The 14000-nt window shown below is 40.9% G+C and overlaps 2 protein-coding genes across 2 annotated transcripts in view; one reads left to right on the forward strand and one right to left on the reverse strand.

Moving 5' to 3' along the window:
• Positions 1–2293: 2293 nt before the first annotated feature.
• LOC124152498 lies at positions 2294–9824 on the reverse strand. Its single transcript, XM_046525451.2, has 4 exons — positions 9693–9824; positions 6947–7500; positions 4756–6228; positions 2294–2905 (listed from the first exon to the last, which is right to left on the reverse strand). Exons 2-4 carry the CDS (start codon positions 7479–7481, stop codon positions 2571–2573), a joined length of 2343 nt encoding a protein of 780 aa, XP_046381407.2. The 5' UTR covers positions 7482–7500; positions 9693–9824; the 3' UTR covers positions 2294–2570.
• A 387-nt stretch (positions 9825–10211) lies between these two features.
• LOC124152497 (alkaline phosphatase-like) overlaps positions 10212–14000 on the forward strand; it is a 28189-nt gene continuing 24400 nt past the window's right edge. The window contains exon 1 of the mRNA XM_048394371.1: positions 10212–10231. Coding sequence (XP_048250328.1) covers positions 10227–10231 — 5 coding nt within the window. The 5' untranslated portion in view covers positions 10212–10226. The remainder of the gene's footprint in view (positions 10232–14000) is intronic.

Here is a 14000-nt window from a genome sequence, read left to right on the forward strand (position 1 = left end):
GAACCAATTTTTTTAAGCCTAAGTAATAAAGACTTAAGGTACATGTTAAATATATATATACAAATGTACATATATAAAGACTCAGATGCATGGTTTGGCTATTAAGAGGTTGATAATGTCAGGCTAGATTTAGAAGTTGTATGTCATTCAGATAATTGGTAAGGACTCTCAAATCTATGACACATTCGAGCTCACGCTGCGATATAAAACTGGAATACTGTTAAAAGCGGCGTTATACCCAACTCACTCACTCACATTCGAGCTCACGCCACGATGTAACTGGAATACTGTTAAAAGCGGCATTATACCCAACTCACTCACTCACTCACATTCGAGCTCGATGCCATCACTATATTCCACTAAATGGTCTGATTGAAACTGTGTGAGTTCTGTGCACATTGCAGTCTGTGACTTTAACCACTAGTCCAAAGCCCAAGTCTAGTAACATTTGGTTCGGTCAAGTAAGATATGCAAATATAAGTCCATACATTAACAAGATCTACTGAAACTGATGTCAAGTGACATGCTCGGGCATGTAAACCCTTAAGTGTTTGACACAGATACCATTGTAAGAGAGTTTTCCTTCATCACAGTTCAAATTTATTATGTCACTGAAGTTGATATGTTTTGAAATTAAGTAGTCCAAAAAGATTAAAGATCCACTTGATATATTTTATAATAGGACATACGCACTCTGCGCTGCAAGTGAATTACTTAAGTATCAAACATTATAAAGAAAGAGGGTAAAAAGAACTCCAGCTGAGACCCCTTCACAATCCATTGTTGTTACACAAATATTTCATAATATGCAAAAAATTAGAAAGCTGACATTCTAGTTGTACATTCTACCTATCTGAATATTGGTAGTGCTCTCAGAACAATTCACCTCAGCTTAGAGACGCCCCCATACACTGATCTGAGTAGAGGTGCTCCGAACTGGGGTTCAGCGTCGCAGTCAAGATTATTGTGCTCACATCACAAAGCACATGTGGCTGCTTGTACTAGTCCGGACTAATGCCGGTTTCATAGGGCTAGCCCACGGAGATACCATGCTGCAATTTAATATGAATACCCCACTCAGACACAGTATACTGACTCCGAGCCGACCAGTCCTTGTTTTATCCCCTTAATGCCAAATGCCAGGCAACAACAAGTACCATTTTTTCTGTCTTTTGTCATGACACGGACAGGAGAGTGAACTATCGACCTTCCACTCTCTAGGAAGATGTTCTATCTACTACACCATGGAGGCGGTCCCATAGATTCAGGTTCTACATATATGATATATACATTTTTAATAAAACCTATCTGACTTCACCAAGTAAAACACACAAACTTAAAATGAGCATTCCCAAAGGAACAAAAGAGAACATCTTTGCAATGTTCATTATTGACTGTGGGTTCCTCTTTCCAAGAACAAGTTAGCAAATGCTTAATGAATTGATATTGTTCAGTCAACCTCAGTGGAAAAGAGAACTTGTGATGAAAGTGTTATTTTCTAGATTGTTACATATTTTTATATTCTGGTAGTAGCACTACAATAAAATAATCAAAACTGTGTAATGTTCAACCTAATCAAAGGGAGACAACCACCAATTGAGAATCAAAGGAAATTGATCCTGATTCATTAATGACTACAGCAGGCATTTATGCAGGATTCTAAACTAAGTGCCCTTTGTGAGGGAAACTGGGAAAACATTGTTATTTTGCACAAAATTGGGAATTGTTCTGAAGTATTTTTTTCAGAAGCATTTTCACATTGTAATGTGACACTGAATTCAAAGTAGTAACAGAAATTATAGAGGATCAAACTGTTCCAGGCTTTAAGAGGCTAAATGTAAACCCCAAGAGGTATACAGTAAAACAAACTAATTCTTAGGATATTCTATATCCATTCTCAGAATTTCTCAATTTGGACATCCATAAATACACAATAAAATATTCACTTATAGGGTGTTTTAACCTCCGAAAACATTCTGACAGATACAATATGTGATCCAACATAAAATATAGTAATTGCCATAAAAGTATTGTTGAAATAATACCATGTATATCCATGTCACACCAGGTTCATTTTTTAATATACTGTATTCGACATAATAAGCGACCAGGGCGCTCTCAAAATTAGAAATAGGGGTCTCTTATTAGAATATAATTTCGTGAATTTTGTGGTTTATGCTGACAGCCTGAAATGATACAAAAGTAAAGTCAGTGTGTATTATACACGACAGATATATTTTTCAAGAATGTAATTGCCCATAAATAAGGGTGCATATAACACACGAGTGTGTACTATACACGAATAAATAAGTCTTGTGTATATTGATCAATCGGAAGGAATTGGAATTGTTCACTAGCCAATATATTAGCAAATATCGCTGTGGGCGCTTATTAGAGCGGGGCGCTTATTACATCGAATTCGGTAGTTACTTTTCATCCTACATTGAACTGGTGTCAAAGATTTTGTATCCAGGTAACAAAAACTATAAGGCCTTATGAGTTCATAACTTACAAAACATATTTTCAGTAAAATATAACACATGAACACAAATGCGACCAATTTTCTACTCTCAAAGGCGTGGTCTCTTCACCGGAGGTCCACGAAACATTTTCTTTGGGGAGTCAACTTCCATTTGGCGCCCCAGACGGTCATTGATGTCGTTCTGACAACACTCCCATCTACTGTTGCCATAGTAACCGTTCATGGCCTCAGCCGTCAAAGTGTCAATTCCCTCAAGAATTATTCTCTCCAGGTGGGATTGAATCATATCAATGGCTAAATTTGCTAAATGTACATTGTTAAAAACAAACTTGACCATCTTGAGGCTGGAGGCCTTGCGTTCTGCCAGGTGCACGAGCAGCGCCTCGAAGAACACGTTGATGCAGGTGTCTTGTGGGTAAGAGCCTGAAGAGACAAAAACAATCATTGTCAGTATGTCGTGATCATCCCCAAATATGTGTATAAATTGTTATTACCCTCTCCAGAGACTGTAATATTTTTTGGTGACGGCCTGAATCCTTCTGACAATTTTTGTACATGTTTGTACTGTTATAAAAACTTCAAAAATTAATGTTGGTGACACAAAACATGCAATTGTTGAAATGAAATTCATATTAAAACAGCTGATTTTCAAACATGATTTTGAATTTTCTTAAATCCTGCAGATCTCATGGCAACACAAAGTTGATGATACTTTATCCTGGTATATGGACTACACATGCCACAAGTCACCTATGAGTTCTCCCTATGAGTTCTCCCTATGTGTTCTCCCTATGAGTTCTCCCTATGTGTTCTCCCTATGAGTTCTCCCTATGTGTTCTCCCTATGTGTTCTCCCTATGTGTTCCCCCTATGTGTTCTCCCTATGAGTTCTCCCTATGTGTTCTCCCTATGTGTTCTCCCTATGTGTTCTCCCTATGTGTTCCCCCTATGTGTTCTCCCTATGTGTTCTCCCTATGAGTTCTCCCTATGAGTTCTCCCTGTGTTATCCCTATGAGTTCTCCCTATGTGTTCTCCCTATGTGTTCTCCCTGTGTTCTCCCTATGAGTTCTCCCTATGTGTTCTCCCTATGAGTTCTCCCTATGTGTTCTCCCTATGTGTTCTCCCTATGAGTTCTCCCTATGTGTTCTCCCTGTGTGTTCTCCCTATGAGTTCTCCCTATGAGTTCTCCCTATGTGTTCTCCCTATGTGTTCTCCCTATGAGTTCTCCCTATGTGTTCTCCCTGTGTTCTCCCTATGTGTTCTCCCTATGAGTTCTCCCTATGTGTTCTCCCTGTGTTCTCCCTATGTGTTCTCCCTATGAGTTCTCCCTATGTGTTCTCCCTGTGTTCTCCCTATGTGTTCTCCCTATGTGTTCTCCCAATGTGTTCTCCCTATGTGTTCTCCCTATGTGTTCTCCCTATGAGTTCTCCCTATGAGTTCTCCCTATGTGTTCTCCCTATGAGTTCTCCCTATGTGTTCTCCCTATGTGTTCTCCCTATGAGTTCTCCCTATGAGTTCTCCCTATGTGTTCTCCCTATGTGTTCTCCCTATGTGTTCTCCTATGTGTTCTCCCTATGTGTTCTCCCTATGAGTTCTCCCTATGAGTTCTCCCTATGTGTTCTCCCTGTGTTCTCCCTATGTGTTCTCCCTATGTGTTCTCCCTGTGTTCTCCCTATGAGTTCTCCCTATGAGTTCTCCCTATGTGTTCCCTATGAGTTCTCCCTATGTGTTCTCCCTATGCGTTCTCCCTATGAGTTCTCCCTATGTGTTCTCCCTATGTGTTCTCCCTATGTGTTCTCCCTATGAGTTCTCCCTATGTGTTCTCCCTATGAGTTCTCCCTATGTGTTCTCCCTATGTGTTCTCCCTATGTGTTCTCCCTTTGTGTTCTCCCTATGTGTTCTCCCTATGTGTTCTCCCTATGTGTTCTCCCTGTGTTCTCCCTATGTGTTCTCCCTATGAGTTCTCCCTATGTGTTCTCCCTACCTGCATGAATGCCTACACAGAGTTTATGAAAATGAATAGCTGCATAAACAAGATTGGTTGGTTGGTTTTCTGCTTAACGCCGCACTCAGCAATATTCCAGCTATATGACGGCGGTCTGTAAATAATCGAGTCTGGACCAGACAATCCAGTGATTAATATCATGAGCATCGATCCACGCAATTGGGAGTCAGTGAGCCTGACCACCCGATCCCGTTAGTCGCCTTTTACGGCAAGCATGGGTTACCCTGACAGTAACGTCTAACATAGGCGGCCCATTGCGTTCTCCCTACCTGCACCAATACATGGAAACATGGCGGACTGAAGACCAAGCTTGTCATTGACATGGTTCAGACAGTTCAGATACGACTTCAGCAGCTTGTTTGTTGATTCCTTCTCATTGGCTGCCTCGTACATGGGTGTGGCCAATTGAACAATGTGACCCACCCGACCACTTAACGACCCCGATGCATATGTTTCTACCACTTCCGTTGTTTCTAGGGGCCCTCCATGCTGGCATAAGAAAAACTGGCACTGCTGGGTCATCATAGGTCCTGCTGCCGTGGCAACAGCACGAGCAGTTTCGTTCACATGAGTTAGCTGTCCATCTGTGGGATTAATCAAGGCATCGGTTCGTAACGTTGTGATGTCATCATAACAAATATGCACATTGGTCGTATCGGCAAGGAGAAAGGAGAACTTTTCTCCCATGTTTCTGAGCGTGGTTGTATGCCAGTCAGAAGTGGAAGGTTCCGGACTGCTTCTTGAACTGGCTTGAAATCGTTGTTCTGCAGTAGTATTAACCCGAGGGAGTTGCGACGTCCAGTGATTGTTATGGACTGTCATCCTGTCCTGCAAAGAATTTGTTCCACTAGTTTCCCCAGATACACTGGTCCTGACATCCCTGGAACCTCCAGCAGAACCTCCAGCAGAAGCTTCTGAAGGTCCTGTAGACTGACCCGAATTCCCCCTTCGGGGCAGAACTTGGGTAGTTCTCTGTTCTGTTGGACCACTACCCAAACCATTGCCAGGATTCTCTTCAAACATGTCAAACTTCTGTGACAGAGACCGGATAGCACCTGAAGATTCCCTCCCAAAACTTCCTGCAGAAAGGTCAGGATCAATGTTGGCCCTTTTGATTCCAGGTTTGGTAAGTGGAGATGGTTTGGGGTCGTCTCCCGGAACTACAGTTCTCTCTTTGGGTGTTTCAGCACTTGCGCTAAGGTCAGCACCAGTGTTAGAAGATGATGGTTGAAGATGGAAGTCTGTGAATGGTGATGTGTTTGAGTGTTCAAATTTGTTACTTTGATCCTGATCTGAGTTTTGATCAGCAGCACTAGCTGATGCCACAACCATCTCCTCATCATCTCCTTTGGGCTGCTTTTTCAACGTCGACTCTTCTAAAGTTTTCTGAACAACTCGACGCTGGTTTTGATCCACCTTTGCTGGTCTCTGAGGACCAAGCACCATATCACGAAGCTTCCGTCTGGCAAACGGTCTGTTCACTCCACCAGACTTCCTAACCGGAACAGTCATGGTCGGGTTCTCTTCTGGATCTGACTCAGGATCCATATCGTCGGCTTTCCGTTTCACCTGTTTGTTCGCGACAGATGTGACATCAGACCTGCCCATGGCTTCAGATCCATTGGTGACCAGATGAATGGGGACGGGTCTTGGGAGATGTTTTTTGTGACCATGGTTACCTGACGCTGGGGTTGCTGCTTGTGAGGTGTGCATTTTGGTGGTTTTTGTGTCATCATCCTCTCCTACAACAAGCCATATATCAGCATAATTAACAATGAAAGTAAAAGAAATGTATCTCTGCTGCGTCTCTACACGTATAGGTTAATGTAAAATGAATTCTCCAAGAATAGAACAAAAATTACATTCCATTTCCCGTGATTGGCTAAATCTGGTGACCAAACATTGCCCTTATTTTACATGTTTTACCCCAAAGTACAATTACGCATGATCAATCATTACCCATTTCTTGGTACAGGCGTGATGCAATTGTGAAGTCACTGTGCAAAAATATGCAAGCTTATTTTATAGCTTGAATAACCTACATACATGAACTTGAAATTTATGTTTCTACTTTGATACGTAATGTGAACAGGAAGAGGCGAGATAAGGTGAAATGGGGTTTAACATCCCACTCAAGATTATTGCACTAATATAGCGATATGCATTGCACATGTGTGTGTGGCTGCTTGTACTAGTCTGGACTAATGCCAGTCTTATTGTTGATAGTGCTAGTCCACTGACATACCATGCCACAGTGTAACATGAATACCCCACTCAGACACAGTATACTGACTCCGAGCCGACCAGTCCTTATTTTATCCTCTTAATTAATGACAAGCTCACGGCAGGGTAACACCGACAAGGGATCAAACCAGTGACCTTCTGCTCTCCATGGAGATGCCGCAGAGGCAGTTTACAGAATTTGAAAGATTTTGTCAACAAACTCCAGGGTATTCGTACCTTCACTCTCAGATGTGTCGATGATGCGGATCCTGTTTGGGAGGCTCGAGCTGGACCCACTAGAACGGTTGATTGTTTGATCCGACCTGTAACTGGACCAACCTGAGCGTGAATAGGATCCTGATGACCTATCCATGGACCCGGGGGAAGATCCCAAGTGAGACACACTTGACTCGTCTGATCTTGAGCAGCTGTGTGAGGCTACATCGCCTTCGCTGTTCCTTTCATCACCACTCAAATCTTCGTTGGCATCAACAAAACTTTCATCACTTGGTTCTGGAGTTTCAGGCAAGTGAGAACCTTCCTGCCTGGAAGTGGACTCTTCTTGGCTTGTATCCCTCCCCGAAGTAGACCCTTCCGGGCTTGATCCTGTTTCAGGTGTATATTCTGCTGGCCTTTCATCCCTCTGTGATGCACTCAGTCTCTGTTTGTTGCCTTTGACAGGTGAGGCCCCTTCTTGCAAGACAGACTTGTAATAATTGTAGGTGTTTTCTTCACCGTCGCTGTTTGGTTGGCTGGACTCGCCGTTTCCCATTCTTGTTTAGACTCGAACTCTGTGAACATGGTGAAAGCTTTTATTAAACATGCACACTCATACAAAAAAGAATGTATATTTTTTAAGAATGTGAAAGTGTTTGGTTCTAGCTTATTCACTTGATACTGGTCCCGTGAAGATTCCGGGTTAGAATTGGTCTTTAGCAACCCATGCTTGTCGTAAGAGGCAACTAATGGGAAGGGGTGGTCAGGCTCGCTGACTTAGTTGATGCATATAATCGTATCCCTATTGTGTGGATTGATGCTCATGATGTCAATCACTGGACTGTCTGGTTCAGACTTGATTATTTACAGACCGCCGTCATATAGCTGGAATATTGCTGAGTGCAGTGTTAAACAACAAACAAACCAACAAACAATAATGTGGGCTGGGAAATGAGTCCTAAATGGGTAGCCCTTTGTGGCCCCGTCCCTGAGTGGACATAAATGTATCACCCATGTGGGGCCAAGATGGGTTGTGTCCGTGTGGGGCGTTAAACAGTAAACAATATACAAACAAACAAAAAGAATGCTTAAGTAATTTTGGGAATACATCAGGCGTGCAATGTTTCAAAACTGCTGGGCAGGTGGGTATTTAAACACAGGTGAATGAGCATCATGTCATACCACTTTTTATGCTCTTTTAGCATTATTTCAGCACCAATACTTTGGGGAAAACCAAGGTTTTCACAAACTGCACCCAAACGTAGCACCACAAACTTTGGTGTGTACACACCAAAGTTTGTGGTGCGTACATGGTGTATGCACGAAACATTTTAACCACTAAAGTACCCCACACCCCAATATCCAAAAATTGATCTTGTGCTAGCTTTCATTACAGAGGCAGATCCCGGATTTTGAAGGAGGTGGGGGTGAGTACCCATATATACCAAATATAATAATACCCAAATCATGAAGTGACAGTTAACATGTAAGGTGTCTGGGGGGAAAAAAGGGGGTAGGGGTGTGTGTATGTGTGTATCTGCCAGTGCAACAATATTCCAAGATGTCCTGTAACCATGGTATCAGTCAGGTCTGAATAAGGGAAATCAGTGGTTGAAAGCATGAGCAATCATCCATGTAGTCAGGTTGTCATGGCAATCTGCCAGTTCACATATTGTATTTCTAATTCATAACCCTTCAATCCACATTACAGACTCTTACGACAAGCATCTACAAGTTACCGTCACCTCATCTGTTCATTATTCAATGTCATTTCATTCTATAACCACAAGCATGTTTAATATCATACACATACCTTAAATTTTATCTTGGGGTACTGCCCCCTAGTGATATCTAATCAGGCCCCGCCCCTCAAAGCGATCTTAGCGCCCCTCAATGCGATCTTAGCGCTACGATGAAGCGTAAGCTTATGTTGAAGTATGGGACTTACGATCACCTTAGCGCTAAGATTGCTTTGGGGAACGGGGCAGTTGCTCACTACAAACTACACTGTATGACTTGTGACTTTAATATACTGATTGATGTCCTCTTGGACTTGGACGAGTCCAAATTTACTACCCGGGTTCCAGCCCCCCCATTACCTGACCCTACCCGGGTACCTGCTGTAGGTCATAACTTGGGCACAAAATGTTTGGAATTGTTTTACCGGAGCCCTGCCAAAAAGTGTTCAGATATAGAATAAAATGATTGTGTTTACACTGAAGTTGACTGCAAGTCAGAAGGAATGTGCCCATAGTCAGAAAGAAATGCGAACATTAGCGACTTGTACTTGTGTAACCATGGAATTGTATTGTTATTGTCGTTTAACCATATATCACATGACTAACCACGGGTACGGGTAGTCCTGTGGGTACCCGAGTCCTACTCAGGACCCACCCAACCCAGGTACATGAGTTACCCGTCCCAGCCCTAAAGTCCTCTTCACGGTTGTACTGAACTGTACAAAGTCTAAAGGCTATCAACAGAAACAGTACTAGAGCTCATATTTATAAGATCTAGGCCTGCGGATCTTTGCTAGTATTTCTCTATTGTCACAACAACAAATAGCTGTGATATTGGTTATCTTCTACTCAACCGATCTGACATGAAATATTTGATGATCACAGAAAAACCGAAGCGAAAGTGGGTTTAAAACCTGTTTAGCAATCCGTGAAAGTGTTGCTGTCAGCCTAACGGTAACTCGATTGACGGGACCAGCTGCGGTCGACATATGTTCTGGTTAAATGATTTCCTTAAATTGGAAAATTACCTCTCAGTGTCCATGCATTTGGTACACGACTGCAGTTTGTAAACTTATCCTTCTTGTGACATACAAAACTTGAAAGTTAACAGTTTCTGACTTGCAGGTACGCGGAAGTAAACAACACGGAACGTCACTTCCGCGCATGCGTATTGCTGGATAACGGTGGCTGAGAAAGATGACATGTAAACAGATGGTTAACAGCTGGCACACATCACCTGACTCGTTAAATTACGAGGGACAAGGATCTAACATAGACTTCCAATATCAAGTTAGATATAAGTCGTTCAAAGGCTACAATAAAATTTCGGGAAAAGGGAAATCATTTTCCTTTACATGAGCTTAGATCTATATACTGATTAATTATGCTTTTACTGGGAAATATCGTCATATATAGTTGAAGTTTGCAAATAACCCCAAATTGTCACAGGACCAAGAAGAAGAAATTCCATATATAGACGTCGAATGATTTAAGTTACCAAAGTATGTTTTAGACGGACATTGCACCTATTTCAACGCAGCTGAGAAGACACATTAACAACCATGAGGTGAGGTGAGGTGAAATGGGGTTACGTCGCGTCCGAGATTATTGCACTCATATTGCGATGTTGCATGCACGTGTGTGTGTAGCTGCTTATACTAGTCCGGACTGATGCCGATTTATACTGCTAGCCCAATGAGATAACATGCCGCAGTTTAACATGAATACCCAACTCAAACTCAGTACACTGATTTCGAGCCGACCACTCCTTGTTGTAGCCCCTTTAATGTCGAGCGCCAGGCAGGGTAACAACAAGTACCATCATTTAACGTCTTTTGGTATGATGTGGCCGGGGATCGAACCCCGGACCTTCCGACCCCGCACAGTATGATTTGAAGAAGTGGGATCATGTTAGGGTACAGGCTAAAACGGCACCTAATTTGACGAAAACGGCTACTAATTGTCGGGCGAAAACGCCATCATTTAATAGGCGACCTCGTCTTCGGCGACACTGGACAGAATGATGTCAAACGAACTATTAAATATTTTTAATTAATTGTATAATCCCTAAAAGCTTAGAATATAATATTAATGTTATGTTACATCATGTTACCTATAACGGTGTTAACTCAATATTTTATAATCCCTTAAAAAGAGAAAAATAAAATAAAAATACATATAAACATATATATCCTGCGTTAGTCCCCTTCAGCAAGTTTTCAAGACGTGCGGGCAATTGATAAAATAATCGTGTTACGACCCCACGAATTGTAGATATCCTTGTACCATACATTGTAAAGATCCACTGACACGGAGCTTGGCGTCGTAAACAACAGAAGAGAACATGTAGGCTACCACTTGTGAGGATAAGTCACTTTAGTTCTTTTATGAGAGCTTCATTTAATTTCTCTACTTTCTTTGGTTTGTCCTGGTTAATCATCCGGGTTTAGGTCAGTGCATGGACAAGCACGTGGATGTAAGCAGAATATGACATGAACTTGTGTAGGGTGTAAAGGGCCCATAAAATTTGTAAGTATTAACAAAATATATAAGGAACAACATGTAAATCATAACTAGCAATGCTATAACAAATGTAAATGGTGTAAAAGGGTAAATTGCATGTTGAAAAGGTTGAAGTGTGTATCACAGATGTTTCGTTTAAAATCCGGAAAGTAATGTTGGTAATAACATGTATTTACTACCTTAGTTACAAGTTGTAATATTTCACATTTGTTTTTATTATAGCCTGTACCTGTCAACAATAGGCCTTACAATTAAAGGGCCAGTAAAAGAATTTGAAGGAACGACATAATACAAAATATCAGTTACAATGTTTCAAGACTTAATCAAGAATGTATTCATCAACCTATGCTGAAGTTATGAAATAAACCATTCAAGACAGTGTACTGAATTATGTGTCAATGGCCAAAGTGTATCACCCACAGAACATGTTCCACGTGCATTACGCAAATACAAACACAGAGTTCTGGTTTATTTTTCAAATATTTCCCACAGGTGAGAAAGTTTTGTCAAAGTCTAAAAGAAGGGATGTGTATTAAGTAGGAGAAGGTCCTCATGTACCTGTCCTGGCAGACAAATCAGCACATGTTTAGGTTGGAAAAATAATTGAGCTCTGAATATTAAAAAAATAATAATGGTAGTAGGTAGAAATACAAGGGCGTTTTTTTACGTATTTATTGCCATTTTACTTTTTGTCGAATTTTTATCGTGGAAGGTGACTTTTTGGATGCTTTTACACAGGTCTATGAAAAAACTTTTGCCTTAGTATTCTCCTTTAAAAATAAAATCGCCCGAAGCACCGAAACGGCTGTCATATTGAGATACCTATATGTATTGACACTGCTCGGCCATTTTTGTTCAACGTGGAGTTTGGTATTTATTTAGTGAATAGAGAGTCTCAAGATTTGATTTGATCTTTTCATTTCAACATACCGAAAGCTAAAATTTGTTATGGCTGTCACTCGGCAATTTCTTTGAAAATGCAATGGAATTTTGTATGTGTAAAATGCTAGAAAAATGCTTTACTATGTTTATCACAATTTTACCTGTAAATATACGTCTTTAGTCTGATCACAGTGACAGTAAGGGTAGGATAGATTAAGCAGATTTGCGTTATTTTGATATATGATATTTTTCATAGCCCTATGATTCGTATTTAATAAATGAAGCCAGAAAAGCAATTTTCTAGCATTTCCGACAGTACTTTAGTGGTAGTTAGAAGGTCGGGAGTTCGATCCCCGGCCGCGACATACCGAAATACGTTAAAAATGGTACTTGTTGCTAACCTGCCAGGCGCTATAAAACAATGAGAAAAAACTTGAATATTCGAGAATATAATTGAAATAACGATAAAAAAATCGAAAAAGCACCGCGAAGAAAAATTCAAGTAACAAGAAAATAATCGAAATTACGAAAATATAATCAAACTAACGAGACAATACTCGAAATGTTTGGAAAAATAAAATAAAATTGAAATAATGAGAAACTTCTATTTTAAACATGAAACAGATTCTCGTACTTTTGGGGGTTGAGTCCCGTCCGGGCTTCGAACCCACACTGCCAGAGGTGGCAGACTCAACCCCAAAAAGTACTAGTATCTGTACTTTACTAAGAAAGTGTTATCCCAAATATAACATTTGTTACGTTAAATCCCCAGGCTCCCAAGTATAGTGGTCTTACTTTTGTTGCTGGTGCTTTATAACCCTGGGTTGTTTTTTTAAAGTTATTTATATATAGTCATATCTTTTTATGGGATAATACTAGTTTTAAACACAAATCGGTGATAATCTAGATGTTTCTCTGTCCATCGTTGACAGGTTGTATATTATACATTCAAAATTTATTCTAGTTATGCTATGGCTGAAATACTGTCGATGTCACTTTACATTTTAACTAACTCACTCTCTTACCCTTCAAGACCCCCCCCCCCCCCACACACACACACATGCACACCCCCCCCCCCCCCCCCCCCCCCCCATGGGTACTGACGATATCGTTAACACAGGGCATTTAGATTAATGCAGAATTTGGAAATTTGTTTTCCAAAACCAGTAAGAATTATTTTCACAATAAGAACTCCTGGTTCTATTAAATACTAAAATACTTTAAATACATATTATTTGTTCTCCTGGTATCAGTATCTGGCGCCTTTTTTGCGAAAATCACAACCAAAACCTGAAAAATTGCATCTTCCCGAGGCAAGTGTATTTACTGACCATAAAACTGGATTTTTACAGTCAGTTATCTCCCTTGCCCCATGAAGATGGGGAAGATGAGGCGATTATGACAATCAAGCAGTCATTGTGGCCCACAGACGAGAAATAAGAAAGTTATATCTGTACAAAAGTCACAGAACGTTTGAGACTGGTTCCCTGATTATCCGCTTGGTGTCGCTTCTCTCCCTTCCAAGGGAAGTCCCCGTATGTTGGACGGACGGGAACCAGTCTATGGAACGGTCATATCAACCACCGTTATAAACCGCCTGTGATGTCATCCTATTCTCCAGGCGGATTAAATTTCATAAACAGGGATGTTATAATATCCCCGGGATTTTATTAATACAACTTCCGTTTATATTGTAACATAAGTATGTTTCTATCGAGACATGTATTTTGCATTTGAACACCTTTTCATGAAATGTAAAATCAAATGACAAATGTTTTTCTTTACATTCCCCCGGATCGAACATGCCACCTTCGTATCTGTGGACGCCCAGTGAGTGTACCCCAAGGTCACAGAGAGGCTAATAAATCACAATACTTTTAAGAATGTCTTTTTCGTACGCCAGCAACAGACATTTTACGCCCGTTTCCTAC

This window comes from Haliotis rufescens, unplaced genomic scaffold (genome assembly GCF_023055435.1).
Source record: "Haliotis rufescens isolate VD_foot unplaced genomic scaffold, xgHalRufe1.0.p SCAF_13, whole genome shotgun sequence".
Taxonomy (NCBI): Eukaryota; Metazoa; Mollusca; class Gastropoda; order Lepetellida; family Haliotidae; genus Haliotis; species Haliotis rufescens.

What these genes read in the sequence shown, in the direction of transcription:
- LOC124152498 (XM_046525451.2), bottom strand. Translation starts at nt 7,481, where the DNA reads ATGGGAAACGGCGAGTCCAGCCAACCAAACAGCGACGGTGAAGAAAAC. An exon ending in CGACACATCTGAGAGTGAAG is followed by an intron (nt 6,229 to 6,946) that starts GTACGAATACCC and finishes GGCTTGTTGTAG; the next exon opens with GAGAGGATGATGACACAAAA. An exon ending in GTTTCCATGTATTGGTGCAG is followed by an intron (nt 2,906 to 4,755) that starts GTAGGGAGAACG and finishes TTGTCTCTTCAG; the next exon opens with GCTCTTACCCACAAGACACC.